Below are 19,561 nucleotides of genomic sequence, written 5' to 3'. Positions count from 1 at the left end.
AGGTGACCCCTCCATGGAGCCCCTGGCACTGGAATCATGAGCTGTCCATCTATCCACAGATATCTACCACCTGCCACCTTCAGGCTCTGTCAGGTGTTGATGGATTGGGTGGGGGCTTGGAAGTACCTGACTGTCCTGCATATGGCTTCATACCAAGGAGACAGGAAGCCTCCCCAGGTACCAAGCCCACGGAACTCATTAAACACCTTGCTTGGAGAGAAGTAGAGACCTCTCCATAGAGGCAGTTCCCTGGTGGTCTAGAGGTTAGGATTCGGCACTTTCACCACTGTGGTCCAGGTCCAATCCCTGATCTGGGAACTGGGACCTCTCAGTAGAGACCAAGGAAACCCAGGCTACCACAGCATTGGTTTTCTTAGAATCCTAGATGATTAGTCCTTTTTAGTTTAGTGATTTCTAAAGAGACAGAGGCAAATGCGTAGATAAAGCCTGGGGTCTCTCCCACGAGGTGGGGGAGAATGTAGAGTCAAGAGAATAGTCCACATAAATGTTCACATAAATAGTCCACATAAATGTTCACATAAATAGTCACATAAATGTTCTGTGGTGAAACTTAAAAATGATTCTTTGTTGATTATTTGGTACTTCTATAGCCACACCTCTCAACCCATCTGTTAAAAGAAAACTAATTTAAAAAACTACACCTGACATAATTTTTACCATTTTAACCATTTTCAAATGTATAGTTCAGTGGCCTTAAGTACACAGATGGATATATACATTTTCTTTCATATCTCGACTTGGAGAACAGTGCTGCAATATTCCACTGCATATGGCGGGGATGGTTGGGGTAGCAGAGGGGGACTCAAGTGGCTGATCAGGAAGTGCAAATACATGTGGGGCAAAATCTAGTGAAATCTGCAGGGGGTCTTGATGGCAGTGCCAGCCACGGATTTCTTCAGCAGAGAGAGCTGCTGGGGTCACTGGAAGAGCAGATCCCTGGGAAGTGTAGTTTTTGTCCCTTTATGGCTGATACTGCAAGTCTCAATTTTTCTTCCTCATTCCTAGAAATCTCTATATGTCTCACCTTTGCAGGTCTCTGGGTTGGGTGAAGCTGGGCCCTCACCTGGTGTCCCCAAAGCCTAGGGAAGCTAGTTGCTCACTTACCACTCTTTTTTTCCTGAGAGGGGAACTCCTTCCTGCTGGGGAGTTCCCCTTGGCGCCAAGCAGTGCCAGCCTGGAGTAGGGGCTGATGCAACCAAAATGAAGCTGTTTGTCCTTCCCTTTTTGTGCTTTAATTCTCAAGGGTGTATTTTTTGTCATTGTGTTGTTGAAGTACCCCCACCCTTCTCTCTCTCTTTTTGGCTGCACCCATGGCACATGAAAGTTCCCAGGCCAGGGATCAAACCCATGCCATAGTGGCTTCAGTGACAATGCTAGATCCTTAACCGGCTGAGCTGTAAGAGAACTCCTGAAGTTTCTTAAGTAGACTCGGGAGCTCTCAAAAGCTGTTTTTGTTGGTGGAGAGCTGTCTAGTTGCTCATCTTTGTGGGTGAGGGGTAGATGCTGGTATCTGCTCCTCCACCATCTTGGTGATGTCACTCCATTTACTATTAGTTCCACAGGTAAATATGTGCTTGCTATTTGTCACCTGTTCTTAAGTTGCTGTCTATTGAGTCATCTTGATTTCTGAAACTTGTGCTGTATTAGGTTCCTTAGGAGAACTTCAACAGTGAAAGAGGTTTTCATACTGAAAGTAATTTTGACTGGATATGAGACCTTAGCTCATATATTCTTTCTTATCTCAATATGTTTTTGTGTAATTAGATCTTGTTTCATAAGATTTTCAAAGATAGGGTCTTGCACTTTCTGAGCCATCTGGTTCTGTTCCTCTTTTCTACTTTTATTTAGACCTTCTCTTTTTTCCCCTTGTATTATTATTATTTTTAAATTGTGTTTAAAACTTATGTTTACAAAAGGGGAAATGTGATGGGGGGTTAAAAGGGGTGGGGATTGATATATACATATTCTTTTTTCATTTATTTTTTTTCTTGTTTTATTATTTAATTTTTTCCACTGTGTAGCATGGGGACCATGTTCCTCTTACATGTATACATTTTTCCCCCACCCTTTGTTCTGTTGCAAAATAAGTATCAAGACATAATTCTCAATATATTCTTATATATAAAATAGATGGGGAACAAGGGCCTACTGTATATCACAGGGAAAGTTACTTTATGGGAAAAGAATAATGTATATGGGAAAAGAATCTGAAAAGGAATGGATATATGCACAATTGATTTAGCCTGCTCTATGCCCAAATTTAACACAACTTTGTAAGGTAACTACATTCCGATAAAATTAAAAAAAAATTGTGGTTAGTAAACATGTAACATGAGATCTCCCTTCTTATATATTCAATTGCAGGGTACAGTATTAATGATAAGCTCAATTGTTGTACAGCAAGTGTCTAGTGTTATATGACAAACTCTTTACCAACTGAACAGCAATTCCCCATTGCCCTTCCTCCCCAGCCCCTGGGGAAAATCATTCTAGTTTCTGTTTCTATGAATGTGCCTGTTTCAGCTACTTCACGTTAATGGAGTTATGCAGTATTTGTCCTTCTGTCACTGGCTTATTTCACTTAGCATGACATCTTCCATGGTTACCATGGGGTCATATATATTCCAGAATTTCCTTGTTTTTTAATAGCTGAGTAGTATTTCATTGTAGGTATACAGCATATTTTCTTTACCCATTAATTAATGGATAATTAGGTTGTCTGCCTACATTGGACATTGTGAAAACTTCTGCATCAACATGGGATTCCAAATATATCCTTAAGATCCTGATTTCAATTCTTTTGGACTAATACCCAGGAGTTGGACTGTTGGATAATGTGGTAGTTCTGTTTTTAATACTTTGAGGAAACTCCATCCTGTTTTCCATAGTGGCTGCATCATTTTGCAATCCTATCAATAGTGTACAACGGTTCCAGTTTCTCCACATCCTCATCAACGCTTGTTATTTTGTTTTGTTTGCTTTGTTTATTGGTAATGACCATTCTAACAGGTGTGAAGTGTTATCTCATGTTTATTTTAATTTGCATTTCCCTGATTGATTACTAACACTGAACATCTTTTCATATACTCATTGGCCATTTGTATGTCATCTTGAGAGAAATGTCTATTCAAGTCCTTTGCCCATTTAAAAATCAGATTATTTGGGTGCTTTTTTGCTATTGAGTTGTAGGAGTTCCTTATATCTTTTGCAGATTAACATCATATCACATATACTTTTTTTGCAAATACGTTCTCCTATTCTCTAAAGCCTTTTTCACTCTGTTGTTTCATTTGCTTTGTAGAAAGTTTTTAGTGTGAGGTATTCCCACTTGTCTATTTTTGATTTTGCTGTCTGTGCTTTTGGTGTCATATCCAAGAGATTATTGCCAGGGCTAATGTTAAGGAACTTTTCTTCCAGGAGTTTTATATTTTTTTGTCAAATATGTAAATCTTTATCAATGTCAAAGTGATTTTTGTAAATGGTTTAAAATGAAGGTCCAAATTAATTCTTTTGCACATGGATATCCATTTTTCCCAACACCATTTATTGAAGAGACTTTACTATCTTCATTGTATATTCCTTTTTTTTTTTTTGACCAGACGTTCCTGGGCCAGGGATCAAACCTGAACCATAGCACCAATATAAGCCACATCAGTGACAATGCTGGATCCTTAACTGGCTGGGACACCAGGGAATGCTTGATTATATTTCTTGATGCCTTTGAAAATTAGTTGGTGAGAGAGTTCCCATTGTAGCTCAGTTCTAACAAACCCAACTAGTATCCATGAGGGTGTGGGTTTGATCCCTGGCCTTGCTCAGTGGGTTAATGATCTGGTGTTGTTGTGAGATGTGGTGTAGGTCACAGATGTGGTTGGCATCTACTGTTTCTCTGATTTTGGTGTAGGCCAGCAGCTGTAGCTCTGATTCAACCCCTAGCCAGGGAAATATGCCACAGGTGCAACCGTAAAAGCAAAATAAATAAATAAATAAATAAACAAAAGAAAAAAAATAAAAAGAAAAAGGAAAAAAAAGAAAATTTGTTGATGGTATGCATTTGGTTTTATATCTGGATACTCTGTCCTGTTCTATTGGTCTTTATGCAAATACCATACTATTTCGATTACTGTGGCTTTGTAATATATTTTCAAAATACAGGGTATGATGTATCCAGCTTTGGTTTTTATTCTTAAGATTTTTTTGGACACTTTGCATCCTTTATAATTCTATACGAATTTTAGGATTTGTCTATTTATTTTAAAAAGACAATTGGGATTTAAGGATTTAAGGAAATGATGTTGAATCTGTGGATCACTTTGTATATTATGGACATTTTAATAATGCATAATCTTCCTATCCATGAAGTCTTCCCATGTATTTGGGTCTTCTTTAATTTCTTATATCCAATATTTTTGTTTTACAATGGATAAGTCTTTCACCTCCTCGGTTAAGTTTATTCCTAACTAATTTTTTCTTTTGATACTAGTGATGGGACTGTGTTTTTAAATTTACTTTTAAGACTGTTCATTGTTAATGTACAGAATCACAAGTGATTCCTTAACCCACTTCAGTCTGGTTCTTTTTACCTTCCTCCATTGAAACCTCATTGCCAATGTCATCTTGTCATTAAAGTCTCATTACCTAAAACTTCATTATCAATGGCCTCCTTGTCATTTAAGCTGATGGACAATCTTCCAGGCTTATTTTCCTTAAAGTTTCACCATATTTTGATGCAGATTAATAACTGCTGTCTCTTTAAACTTCTTCTATTCTTGGCTTATATGACTACTTATTTTCAGTCCTCTTGGCTAATGCCTCACTTCCTATTTCAGCCTCTTCAGTGTCAGAAATACTCAGCCACTTCCCTATACCCTCCTCAATTTTCATACATGCCTCCTTCTTTATGTCTTTCTCTCTGACCAACAGGCAAAATAGGCTCAAAAAACTAGATTCTTCTTAGTTCAACATTATGAAAAATTGTCAACATTTACATATATGTGAGCCTACAGAGGAAGGACCCCAGTCCATTTCCCGCCACAACATTCTCATCCAAGGATGGGATTACAGCAATATCATTCCACTGTTGGGGTCAGCCAGCCTCCCAGGTGTCTGTATGGTAGAAGGAGGACTGTGAAGAAGTTTCCTGATCTCCCAAGGGCCATACAGAAGCAATTTGCCTAACCTGGCAAGGTGTTCAGAAGATCTGCTTGGATCTTCCTTATGATTATATCTAAGTCAGAAGGGACTTATTCTTACCAGTGCTTTTTAGCAACCTCCAAGGTCAATTTCTGGGCTCTATTGTTTGGATAGCAAATCTTTTATGAAAGTCCCCAAACATTACCTGCCCCTGAACAGCAGCAGGACATCTTAAAGGAATTGCTTCATATTCTAAAAAAGATGAGAATCTTGTTCTGACTGAGAAGTTTAGGGCTAATCTTTCTGTCGAAAGTGTTACTGAATTGTCACTAATTATCTATTTCTCTTTATTTGAACTTTTTGGGATATCTATAAGATTTTAAGTAAAAGATCTTGATTTCTTAACAACTATGTGTTCTTCAAAAAGGGAATCTGGTTCTAATGGCAGAGGGAGGTTCGAACTAAAGAAACATTAGGTTTCCTGGGACCAAAATACTTAATGAACTTTATAAATTATGGAAGGTATTGTTAATGAGTTTATTTATTTAATATATTCTATGTATTTTTCATATTCTAATGTGATTTATGTATGTGGCTGAGCATGGAAAAACTGGCATATAAATAGAGGAAGTGGAATGTGTAGAGATCTTCCAGGCCAGCCTCCCCAAAACTGAGTGATTAGTGGGAGATAGCGGTGCCTGTGCAAAGAAAAAGGCTTTTGCAAAAGAAGTGTGTTTCCTGGATGCTGATGGCTGCTTGAAAATTGGAGGTGCACATAGTGAGAGCTATGGCAAGGACTTTGATGTTGGGCCCCAGGCATCCCTGTGTTCCATTAGGTTCTTATGTACCTTTTGTTAAATCTTTCTTTTTACTTTTTTTTTCTTTTTAGGGCCATACCACTGGCATATGGAAGTTCCCAGGCTAGGGATTGAATTGGAGCTGCATCTGTGTTGTACACCACAGCTCATGGCAATGCCAGTTCCTTTAACCCACCAAGCAAGGCCAGGGATTGCATTCGCATCCTCATGGGTACTAGTCAGATTCATTTCCCCTGCATGCCAATGGGGATTCCTCTCTTGTTTTATCTTTAAGGCCGAAAGACTTGTATTCAACTTCAGTTTCTGCCTGCTTATCTTGACTGAAACAAGTTGCTTATCCAGGACATAATGAGTATTTCAGTAAGGACACTGACCACACGGAGAAAAGAATTAAGAAGGAAGGGAAAAGGTGTTGAGTACTGCGAATTCACACTGTGATGACACTTTGGTGTTGGGGGAAGTAAATCTGTTTTATAGATTCTTCTGTCTGCCCGCCATGCCCACCATCCTATTCTCCCTGATCTCAAATGGATGAAGCACCACAGGGCTTTTCACCATCTCTCACACACATCCCAGTGTTTATTGCTTTTACTTGCTTGGATGGTTTCCACATTTGAAACACTCTAGTTCCTTGTCCTTTTAACTTTCATCTGTCAAAATTCAATTCATCCTTAAGGAATATTCAAGAAGATTTTCCTTATACTCTATGGAGTCCATGTAATGTTTTATAAATTTGAATAGGATTTTCTAGTTCCTTGAGCACTGACCATTGTCAAATTTATGGAAAAGTTGTTTGGAGACACATTTTTTTCCCACTATTTGGGCAGCAGAAACTTTTCTCCTGAAATCTGGAATCCTAGCAGTAATTAGCCTGGGAATGATCATAAAGTAATCAAGGTCACTGTATAAACCAAATGATGCTGCTTTGATATCAGTGCAACACCACCGCTTATTACCTCTTTGGGTTCCATGTGAAAATGCATAGGAAGGAAGATAACCTGATCACCTCTTAGGTCACCTCCCAATTGGGACACTCTGTCATGCTCTTTCTATGAGTGAATTCTGTCCCTTAGTTTCCTGAAACCCCTCTTCATATCTTTGTTTCTCAGGCTGTAGATGAAAGGGTTCAACATGGGTGTCACTGTCGTGTACATAACTGTGGCCACCCGGTCCTTCACCACTGAGTACATGGACAGAGGTCTAAAGTAGACATAGATGATACTTCCATAGAACAGAACCACCACAGAGAGGTGGGAGCCACAGGTAGAGAAGGCCTTCCACTTCCCGCCTACAGAGGGGACTCTGAGCACCGTGACAATGATTCTCAGGTAGGAGAAGAGAATGCAGAGGAAAGGGGTTGCAATGACAGCCAGGGTCTCAGTCATGACCACCATCTGGATGGAGGAGGTGTCAGAGCAGGACAGCTTCAGCACAGGCTGGGTATCACAAAAGAAGTGCTTGATGATGTGGGAGGCACAGAATGATAGGCGGGACATGAGTAGCACACGCAGCATGGAGTGCAGATGAGAGATGATGGAAGAACTCAGCAGCAGGAGGAGGCAGTGCCTTGGGCTCATAGCCATGTCATAATGGAGAGGGTTGCATATGGCCACCAGCCTGTCTATAGCCATAGAGGCCAGCAGGTAGCTATCAGTGTTCCCAAAAGCCATGAAGAAGTACATCTGGACCAGGCAGCCCACATAGGAGATGGACTTTGTCTCTGAGAGTAAGTTCACTAGCATCTTGGGCACAATGACTGTGGTGAAGCAGATGTCCATGAAGGACAGGTTTCTGAGGAAAAAGTACATAGGGGTGTGGAGCCGGGCATCAGAGTGGATGGCCAGGATGATGAGTACATTGCCCACCAGGGTGACCAGGTACATGATGAGGAAGACAGCAAAGAGGGGTTTCTGAAGCTGAGGGTTGGAAGAGAGCCCCAGAAGGGTAAAGTCTGACATGCTGCTGCTGCTGTAGTTCTTTGTCTCCATGTCCATGTCCTTGACCTCCTGGAGAGAGTTTGGAGGAACCCTGGGTGAGATGTGAAGGGCAATTTGACCAAGATGTCATGTTCTCTACCTGCCAGCCTATAAAGAAGAAGCCCGCTGCTCTTTGTTAGGATATTTCCATCAACAAAGTACAGAGATCAGGGGGTAAAATCCAACAAGGGGCAATTTAAATAATTCCAAGATGCTCCCTACATGAGAAACTAAACTTTTTGTGGATGTTGTTAGGAACTTATAGGCAGCCTAATTTGTCTAATTTCTTTTTTTTTTTTATTCTGATGGCCACAGCTCCAGCATATGGAGGTTCCTGGTCTGAGAGTCAGATTGAAGCTGCAATTGCAGGCCTACACCACAGCCACAGCAATGCGGTATCAAAGCCACATTTGCAACTTGCAGTAATGCCGAATCCTTAACTCACTGAGCTAGGCCAGGGATCAAACCCTCATTCTTACAGATGCTGTCAGGTCCGTAACTAGCCAAGCCACAGTGGGAAATCCTGTCTGAGTTCTTAATTCTCTCTTTTTTTTCTTTTTTTGCATTTTGTTAATATATAATGATTGTCATTTTTTTCATTATACCTGGTTTACAGTGTTCTGTAGGTTTTCAACTGCACAGCATGGTTACCCAGTTACACATATATGTATACATTCTTTTTTTCTCACATTATCATGCTCCACTTAATTTTCTTTTGATAGATTCTTCTTCAGTTGTTTTTTTGAAAAACTCCATAGTCCCAGCTCATTTTTATCCTTGTAGGGACAGAGGCTCCTTTGTCCCACCTTGAATTATGATGCTTTTATACCCATGAATGAGGTCATCTCATCACCAAACTTTCCTACTCATGTTAGATTCAATCACTTCTCCTTGGTATCCATAGGATTCAGATGAGACTTCTTTAAGTCTTCAGAGAAAAACCTGCTTAATATTTATTTAAGCATTTCTGTTTGGGTAACATGCTCTGGACACTTAGATTCTAAGGTTTTGCTTCCAGGATGCTACTCCAGATAGGAATACTATCCAGAATGGCCTATATTACTGAGATTAATCCTTTCAATATATTGAAATTTCTGATTAAGAAACTATGAAGTTCTTGCTCTAAACATTACAATATTTATTAAGGAAATTAAACCTTGCATGTAAGAGCCCCTTAACACAAATGTTCTGGAAAAGACAAGGCAAGAATGATCTCCATTACTTCTATCAAACTACACTGCTCAGATGATAGTCTGAGCCAGGGAGGAAGCAAAAGGAAAGAAACAGGAGGCATAAACTTTAGAAAAGATGAAAATGTCACTATTTTTAAGTAACTTGATTGTATATCTAAAAAAATCCAAGATAGTCATCTGAAAATGTTTTAATGCTGTGACGATTTTAGCCCAGTGGCCTAATACAAGATAAATACAAAGGGAGTTCCTGTTGTGGATCAGTGGGTGGTGATCCTAACTAGTATCCATGAGACTGCATGTTCAATCCTTGGCCTCTTTTAGTGAGTTAAGGATCTGGCATTGCCATGAGTTGTGGTGTAGGTCACAGACACAGTTGGATCCCACATTACTGTGGCTGTGGTTTAGGCTGGCAGCTGTAGCTCTGATTTGACCCCTAGACTGGGAAGTTTCATATGCCACAGGTGTGGCCCTTAAAAAAAAAAAGAACACTGTAAACCAACTATAATGAAAAAATAAAAATCATTTAAAAATAAATAAAAAAATAAAAGCCAAAAACATAAACAAGATGACTATACAAAGATTAATACTCTTCATATACCTGAAATACATACTGGAGAACAAAATTACAACTGATGGTAAGAAGGTCTGAAAAATAGTTAGAATCCACCTAAGTGGTGGGAAGAAATGATAAAGAGCTATCTGAAGCAACCACAACAGAACACAAAAGGAGAGTCTGAAGAAATACAAGACATTTTAGGAATATTTACAAAAGTGGAAGATTCAGTATTTGAAAATGTCAATTCTTAGATGCCACATATAAGCTTTTCCATACAATATTTGTCTTTCTCTGTCTGACTCTTGTTTAGCAAAATGACCTCATGTTTTAAATGGCAACATTTCAGTTTTTCTAAAGGATGAATCTAAAAAGAACAAATTCATAGAAGCAGAGAGGGTTATGGTGTTCGCCAGGTGCTCAGAGGTGGGGGAAATGGGGAGTTGTCAGCCAAAAGGTACCAGACTTCCAACACGATGATTAAGTTCAGGGGATCTAGTGTACAGCATGGTGACTAAAATGGCAATATACTATTATATACTTGAAAGTTTCTAAGAGGTAATACATTTACTTCTTATTTATTTTATTGAGTTATAATTGACATATAACATTATGTAACTTTAAGGTGTACATTGTGTTGATTTGACACATTTATATATTGCAGGGTGATTAACAAGGACCCATTATCTAACACCTCTATTACATCACATAATTATTTCTTTTTTATGGTGGGAATCATTGAGATACAGCCTCATATCATCTTTGAGTTTATAGTACAGTGTCTATCATCACTATGCTATACATTGTATCTCCAAACCTTACTTATCTATTGGTTGCAAGTTTATACCCTTAAATCTTCACAATTCCTCATCCCACAGACACTTGTAACCACTATTCTATTTCAGGGAGTAGATTTTAGATGTGTTGGCCACAAAACTAAAGATGGTAATTATGTGAGGTGATGGATAGGTTAATTAACCCTCCTGTGTCAGTCCTTTTGAAATATATGTGTATCAAATCATCACGTTGTACACCGTAAATGTGCACAGTGTTATATGTAAATTATACCTCAATAAACCAGAAGAAAATTCAGCTCTTTTCAAGTCAATAAAACTCAATTCAAAAATAATACTAATACCCCAGGGGAACTTTTATGGGATTTGAGAAGGTCATTCTAAAATTCATCTAGAGGCATGAACAGTCTAGGAAAGACAATTCTGAAAAAAATGGGACAATGACAGAGAACTTTTCTAGCCCCAAATCATAGCATATAATAGCGAAAAACAATAAGGTAATGGTATACACAGAGAAAAAAATCAATGGTTCTAAAAAGTTTTGTATACCTGTATTTGCAGGTCATATATAGATCCAGGTCTATGTGAAATTTATTTCATAGCAAAAGAGAATTGATGGACTGTTAAAAATGTGATACTTGTGACAATTGGTTCAACATTTGGAAAAAAAAATAGATTTCTACCTAACCCATGCATAAAATAAAACCCATATGAATGAACAACTTAAAATTAAAAATCTAAACTGTAAAATAATTAGCTAAAAACAAAGGAAAATATTTTTATGGTCTCAGAAGGGAGATGCCATCCAAAGCAAGAAATAAAATGTAGAGGCACAAATGACAAAATACCATATGCAAAACTGTGAACATAACATCAAAAGAGACCCCAGGGAAAGCTAAGATATAAACTGTTGACTCAAAGAAAAAAAATCTGCAATACATTTACCAAAGAAAACATAGGAGAAGATGTTCAACCTCAGTGGTGATCAGAAAACATAAACTAGACTGAAATTTAATTTTTACCTATGAGATTGTATAGAAGTTCAGAATAGGCTTCCCCAAGATGTGGTATTTTGGCATGTAGATTAGTTTGCCCCAAAGGCAACTGAGACCCAGAGAAACTGTGGGCTCCAGAGAAATGATTGCCCCTCCATTACATACCTAGAATTGAAATTAAAAAAGAATTATTACCAAAGATAAGTTTTCTCTAACTGGTCCCATCTAATTACCAAGGTCTGCTGTCCTATTTGTCTTATGAATGACCCTCCAACCTTGAGAGCCCAGGCTTCTATCCCATTCCACAGCTCAGGATGGCCTAGTGACCTCATTGAACCTTTCTGTCTTTAAACCTCTGTGTATGTGGGGTCTCTGGCCCTATCGTGTATGGAGTTCTTGTACAAATAAAATACAATTTGATTTTCTCCTATTTTTTTGTCTCATGTTGATTTGATTCTTAGACCAGCTGAAATAGCTTTGAAGAATATAAAAATCTCTCCTCTCCAAAATATGGTAAATAATTTTTTTAAACAATATTCAAAAGGAATATGAGGTATCACCTCACAGCAGTCAGGATGGCCATCATTAATACATCATCAAATAACAAATGCTGGAGAGGGTATGGAGAAAAAGGTACCCTTCTTCACTGTTGGTGAGAATGTAAATTGGTACAGCCACTATGGGAAACAGTATGGAGGTAGCTGAGAAAACTAAATATAGAACTACCGTATGCTCCAGCAATCCCACTGCTGGGCATATATCTGGACAAAACTTTCCTTAAAATAGACACATGCACTCATATGTTCACTGCAGCACTATTCACAATAGTCAAGACATGGGAACAACCTAAATATCCATTGACAGATGAATGGATTAAGAAGATGCGATACATATATACAATGAAATATCACTCAGCCATAAAAAAGACAAACTATTGCCATTTGCAGCAACATAGATGGAACTAGAGATTCTCATACTAAGTGAAGTCAGCCAGAATGAAAAAGACAAATACCATATGATATCACTTATTTGTGGAATCCTAAAATATGGAACAGATGATCCTATATTAAAAATAAAACCAAAAAACCAAAAACAAAAGCAGACCATGGCCAAGGAGAGCACACTTGGGGTTCCAAGAGGGGAAAAGGAAGGGAGTGGAATGGATGGGCATTTTGGGGGATTTTTGGATGCAAACTGGTATATTTGGAATGGATGGGCAGTGGGGCTCTACTGTAGAGCACAGGGAAATGTCTGTGATTGGGTGACCTTGCTGCACAACAGAACTTGAAGAAACGTTGTAAATCAACAATACTTTAAAAATAAATAAACAAATAAATAAATAAAAGGAAGGAAGAAGACCCTCGCATACACTGATAGAGGATAATCAGTGTAGACCTTTTGGTCGTCTCTATCAGAATTGAAAATCTTCATCTCCTTATCCAGTAATTCTACTCATACAAATCTACTCATTAAAAAAAATGCTTATCTTGAGTGAGGACCATACTGGCAGTTTTTACGTTCCTGACAAAAATCCTCCTGATTATATTTGGCTTGTTTTTGAAGGATAACATTTATTGGCTACATAAAATATAACTCATGTCCTTACTGATTCATTATATAAATAAATAAGCACACAGTCTAAACTGAACCCAATTTTGAATAAAAGTCATATCTTTAGCTCCCCCCAAAATTTCTCATATACATGTGGTGCAAAGATATGTACACATGTTTTTATCATTTCATTGCTTATAATATCAACTAAAATAAAGCAAGCAAATAAACAAAACAACTCCTAGGAGAAACAATCTAAATATCCACAAATAGGTGAATTATTAAAACAATTTATAGTGAATTTGCATTCCCTATCACATAGTCTAAAGAATTTAGATGGGTAAAGTCAGTTAGCATTTATTCACCCTCAATATATAGCACACACTGAGATAAATGCTTTACATGTCTTTTTCACTTGATTGTCTCCAAATCCTGAGGTAAGCATTATTATATCCCTATTTTACAGATTAAAAAAAGGAGTTTAGCAAAGTTAAATAACTAAGTAAGTGGTAGAGCTGGGATTTGAGTTCAGGAGGTCTGGCAGCAGAATGGGAGCTACTCCTTGCTGTGCTATGTCATCCCTGTTACACTACTGTCTGTGGTCTTTTGTTAAGTGACAAAAGCAAGTTGCAGAACAATGGATACAGAATAATCTCATTTTTGTCCAGAAAGATGTCCCCTTTCTATGCTGTATTTGTTGTAGTGTATGTGTTTCTGTGGTGTTGTTGCCTCCTGAAGCAAGAGTGAAGGGACAGAGTGGGGAGTTCCTTCCGTATTTAACTTTATATTATGTGTTTGTATTTGAAAATAAGGGAAATATGTTTCTTTCATTAATTTTACAATGAAAGGTGAAAGTTCCCTAAAATTCTACTTCCCAGGGAACTAGAGATGTATGTATGTTTTAAATTTTTTTCCTCTGCCTGGATCTATACACGTATTACATTCAGAAATAGGGTCATAATACTTTTTCCTCCATTCACGGGTAGTGTTTAAATGGATAATTTTGTATATGAATATTTTGCACTCCTGGGAGGTTTCTATGGCATAGAATACACTCTGAGAGATGGGCAGCTGAGTTGGAGTTAGGAACATGGAACAGTTATAGTAGATACTCCTGATCTGATACAATTACCCTTCATCCCACTACTGGGACATGTACTGATGTGACTCTGGACTCTTTCCCCATGACTTTTCCTGTGCCTTTTAGCTTCAGACTTGGGACTGTGTTTTCCCCAGGGGACGAAGGGCTATCTGACCCTCCTTGGTCTTGAACCTGGAATTCCTCAGATTCATGTGACATTTCTCAGGGCAGTAGGGAGCCTCCTTCCCATTTAGCTGAGACTGATAACATTGTATATTCCCTCATGCCTTGGGCTGGTCCTTTCTCCCATTTTACCATGGGCGTGGTTCAACTTTCTGCCTGCGAACTCTTGTTAGTGGAGACTCATATAACATTAAGCATATGCATATAACCGTGATAATATCATAGTGTCAATATCATATGCATTAAACCGTGATAATATCATAGTGTCAATCATATGCATTAAATATGTTCAGATTTGTATATCAATTATATTTTAGTAAAGATGTTTAAAAAAAAAAAAACAGGTAGCATTGCAGAGCCTTGAAGGTTTGCTGACTTAATCTATGTAGATAAAAAGAGGATCCTGCTCACTTGTTCCTAAAAACTTTTCAGAGATAGACCTGAAAAGAATGCAGTGATTTTTTTCACTGCAATTGACAGAACAGTCTTACAGGCAAAAGTCAATTCCACTTACTTGCAATATCTCTTTCTTGCCCCCACAGCACAGTTCAAGGAGGTAAGCTCGTGTTATCTGATGCCAGATCATTACAGATGGTACTTATTTTGATGTGAAAATGCAGTGTCCATGAATGAGAGTGCTAGAGCTCCAGAAATGAACCACCTGTGCCCCTTCCACAATATTTAGCCTCTCCTTCCCATGCGTTTGGCTTTGCATGACCCATATAAGGTGGAGGTAGGGTGCTGCATTATTAAGACTTGGTGATGATTAAGAAGAAACAAGGGATTTTGAGTCACAGTCATCTTAAGAGTACAAATCAAAGCACTTTTCATTTCTTTCAAAAGCACAATTACATAGCTTGACTAAATTATGTTCATTCTTAAGTGTTTTTTTGGCCACACCCTCGGTATTTAGAAGTTCCTAAGCCAGGGATGGAACCCTCACCACAGCAATAATCAGAGCCACAGCAGTGACAATGCTGCATCCTTAACCTGCTGGGCCACCAGGGAACTCATTCATTATTAATTACATACATCATTTTAACACTTTTCTGTTACTTAAATAAGATGCTATATGCTAACACATTTTCACGTGATATAGCATGGGTAAATGAAAGTGATTATGGTTATTAATAAAACATTTTGTGTTACTGGCAAAATAAAAAAATTTAGTTGAGTTAAAGAGTTTGGCGTGCTTTCTTCAGTTTTTAATATTATTGCTCCTACAATAAATTGAAGAATTATATTTAGATGATGGGGCTTGTCATCAGTTAGTGGCTGGGAAGGACCAGGAGGGACCAGGAACCTTCCTAAGCCTTTGAAATCACACTATTCCTCCTTGAAAGGTATTTACTCCCTTCCTTGACAGATGGCAAATAGAGACCATCTCTGTACTTCTCAACTTTCTTCATTAGACTTTTCTACTTTGTGGACATTCATCAGCTCAGGTTGGTTTTTCCTTCCTTGCTTCTTCACCACTTAAGAAGCATGCTTCTCCTGGCCATCAGCCCCATGACACCAGGGAGCACAAATGTGGAACAAAGAATGCCCTTTACAACAAGATAGAAAAAGCCTAGTGGGTAATACCCAGAGTGAGCAAGGACAGCTGAAAAGTGACAGCTGAAAAGTGACAAAATTTCAGGGAACATTTATTGGACATGTTCCATGCTTAGCTCTTTTTGTTTGTTTTGTTTTTGCTTTTTAGGGCCACAGCTGCAGCATATGGAAGTTCCCAGGCTAGGGGTCAAATCAAATCAGAGCTGCAGGTGCCAGCCCTTGCCAGAGCAACAGCCACATGGCATCCAAGCTGCATCTGCAACCAATACCACAGCTCATGGCAACGCCAGATCCTAACCCACAAAGTAAGGCCAGGGATGAAACCTGTGTGCTCATGGATACTGCTCAGGTATATTACTTTGGAGCCCACAATGGGAACTCCCTGTGCTTAGCTCTTCTCTCATGTAACCTTCACTACAGCACTGTGATATGAGTAGTATTATTTCCCCCTTTTTATAGTTAAAGAGGCTGAAGTTCAGAGAGTTGATATCTTGTTATATACAGGATTCAAACACATGAATGCCTGATTTCATATTGTGTGTTTCAAATGACTTGATCAAATATCCCTCCCAGACCATCACCAGGTGGAGAGAACTCAGCTGGCATGTCCTTTGCTGGCAGAAGTCCTCAGTCCTGCCAACAGCCTGAAGCCAGCTTGCCGACCTGATGCTCCTCCTCCAGCTGTTGCTCCTCTCATTTCACAAAGTCACAGGCTCTGCTCTCCTCCTTGTCTTCAGAGAGAAGGTTGTGGAGACTTTAGAACTCAGCTCTGACAAAGTCTGAGCAAACAAGGGTTCTCTGCTTTCCCATCATCAGTATCTGACCTTAGAATCTTTCCTGAGACCAGTTTTGTTTGTTTTAGTTTTTTTTTTTCATTTTTAAACATTTTATGGAAGTAGAGTTGATTTACAATGTGGTGTTAATTTCTGCTGTACAGCAAAGTGATTCATTTATCCATATACACATATCCATTCTGTTTCAGATTCTTTTCCTATGTTATGTATCACAGAATATCGAATAGAGTTCTCTGTGCTGTACAGCAGGTCCCTGTTCACCACCCATTCCATAAACATCAGTGTGCACATGCCAACTACAACCTCCAACACTACCCTCCCTTTCCTCTCTGGTAACCAGGAGTTTGTTTTCAAAGTCTGTGAGTCAGTTTCTGTTGTGTAAACAAGTTCATTTGTATCATTTGCAGCAACATGGATGGACCTAGAGATTATCATATTAAGTGAAGTAAGTCCAAGACAGATATCATAGGATATCACTTATAGGTGTAAGCTAAAAAAATTGAGCCCACTTTTTTGAAACCCAGCCTCTCCTTGCCTCCTCTCTTCCCATTGCCAGTAGTAAGACACAGGTGTACAGCCTGATGAACAGGGATGTCCTGCTCCTGGTTCTGCAGGGCCCTTTTCAGGATGGTTTTTCCATCCTCCCCTTTTTTAAAGCTCTCCTCTCTGCCAAGGTTTCACTCCCCTAACTCATTAAAGCCCTACCTAGTCCTTCCCAGCTGTTATTGTAGATGTCAAGGCAAGTGGAATTTACAGTATGCCCACTGCAGCCCTTTGGTGAATAACTGTCTTTACTCTGTCTCCCCAGACCTTTGGTATATCCATCTGATCACCCAGAGGTGCTAACGTGGGACATTTGAAAACCTGCCTCTTGTGTTTCCCCCCTGAGCTGGCCCTGCCTTACCAGGCATTTCCATCCTGAGACCCTCACTTCCCTGCAACCACTTCCCATGTTTGTTCTCAATCATGGTCACATCATAGGTAAGAATTTCAGTGTGTGCATGAGCCAGACTCTGCCCTAGTTACCTCACAGACACTGACACATTGAGGCTTTACAGACCCCACTTTACATGTAATGAAAGTGAGGCATTCCCACTCTGGTGCAGCAAGATGGACAGCATCTTGGCAGTTCTGGGATGGAAGCTCCATCCCCTGTCCAGCACAGTGGGTTAAGGATCCTATGTTGCATCAGCTGCAGCTTAGGGGGAAACTGTGGTCACGATCTGATCCCTGGCATGGGAACTCCATATGCCAAGGGGTGGCCACAAAAGAAAACAAAAACAAAAACAAAGCAAGTGAGGGAGAGGAATTGAAGTGACTTGTGAAGACACAGCTGGGTGGTGGTGGAGTCCAGCTTCAGAATGTATGCTCATAATGCCTGCATGATCCTCACTTTTTTTTTTTCCTTGTTCCCTTCCGGACTGATACCCTGACAGAGGTGACTGTGTGGCTCTGGATAGTAGGCTGTGGACAGTACCCTTTAAGGCAGGAACCAGTGCTTCACCCAGAGTAGGGTCTCCCAAAATGTGGGATCTGTGGTTCAAAGGAGAGAGAGGAAAAACTAGAGGAGGGTCAATGTTTCCCGGCTTTTGAGATGAAGGAGGGAAGATAGGGTTAGGAAAAGATCACAGGAAGAAGTTAACACCCAGGCTCTGTTCCCAAAGACACCCCTCAGCCTGCCTACCTGTGGGCTTGACAGAGGAGATTCTGGGTCCTGACAAGGCCTGGGGAACTGCTGATAGGTTGTGAACAGGCTCTGAATCCCCGAGGCAGGAGGCAGCTTGAAGTGCTGCTCTAAGTTCAGGACCCTGCTGGTTCTTCTCTCTGCCCACAGTGGGAATTGCTGACAGCAGGGAGGCCCCTCCGGGGGGGGGGTGTCTTCCCCTCAGCCCCCAGCCAGCCTGGGCCCTGGGGAAGGAGCCCTGCAGCCTTCCCAGGAGGAAGAGCCTTTCTGATGCCCTCATTGATCTCTGTGTCCAGGAGCCTGGGAGCCTGGGCTCCAGGGGTGTAGCCTCTGCACCTGGGAAGGGCAGCAGAGCCGTGAAGCCACAGGGTTGGAGGTGTGTTCATGCAGGTGCAAGTGCACTATGCACATGTGTGTGTGGGTACATTGTATGTGCTATCTGGACATGCTTGTGCTCCTGTGGATGACAGTGTGTAGACAGGATGGAGAAGTGACGACCTCTGACCTCTCTGAGTGTCTTTGTCTGCATGGACGATGGTGTCTAGGTGCAGGTGTCATGTAATGGCAAGGGATTAAGGTTCAAGCTCTGGAGCCAGAGAAATAGATTCAGATGCTGGCACTGCTTCTTACACTTTCTGTGATATTTTGCAACAATCAACTTTTCTGAGCCTCATTTATTGTGATTTTTTTTTTGTTTACCCTTCTTAAACATTTATTGCCTCAGTGTCTTAAGGCAGACTACTTATTTTTAAATTTCAGTTCTATCAATTGTTCTATGGGTGTCTTTAGGGCAGTTATTTAACTTCAGTAACCCACCTGGTCCTCAAGCACAAATGGTATAGTAATCAAAACATTTAAATACATGTTTTCTTTAAAAATTGTTTTCTCTTTAAATAGACTTTATGTTTCATAGCAGGTATAGGTTCATGGACAACTTGATCAGAAAGTACAGAGTTCTCCTACATCCCATGCCCTTATATACACAAATCTGCCCCATGCTTTCCATAGTGGCACATCTGTCATAGTTCATTAATGTACATTGATACATTAACACTGAAAATCCATAGTTTACATTAGTGTTCATTCTTGGTGGTATACCATCTATGGGTTTTAACAAAAATATAATGTCATGTATCCATCATTATACTATCATCAAGAATATCTTCGTTACCTTCAAAACCCTGTGTTCCACTGAATTCAATGCATTCTTTCCCTCCACCAACACTGGTAG

General features: G+C 39.7%; 3 protein-coding genes across 7 annotated transcripts in view; 2 read left to right on the top strand and 1 right to left on the bottom strand.

The window, feature by feature from the left end:
* Positions 1 to 19,561, top strand: part of OR1B1 (olfactory receptor family 1 subfamily B member 1) — a 381,661-nt gene that overhangs the window by 43,701 nt on the left and 318,399 nt on the right. The window lies entirely within an intron of this gene.
* The window catches only part of LOC110258975 (olfactory receptor 1J4-like), a 244,516-nt gene that overhangs the window by 43,701 nt on the left and 181,254 nt on the right, over positions 1 to 19,561 (top strand). The gene's annotated exons all lie outside the window — the stretch shown is intronic.
* Positions 5,751 to 12,792, bottom strand: LOC100518532 (olfactory receptor 1L4-like). Its single transcript, XM_085012753.1, has one exon. The coding sequence runs from the start codon at positions 7,964 to 7,966 to the stop codon at positions 7,022 to 7,024; it is 945 nt and encodes a 314-aa protein (XP_084868879.1). The 5' UTR covers positions 7,967 to 12,792; the 3' UTR covers positions 5,751 to 7,021.

Source organism: Sus scrofa, chromosome 1 (assembly GCF_054392235.1).
Source record: "Sus scrofa isolate SSC_HxYL_T2T_F1_AM1 chromosome 1, Sscrofa_HxYL_maternal_Yorkshire_Landrace_v2.0, whole genome shotgun sequence".
NCBI lineage: Eukaryota > Metazoa > Chordata > Mammalia > Artiodactyla > Suidae > Sus > Sus scrofa.
This window is presented reverse-complemented; position numbering and strand designations above follow the sequence as displayed.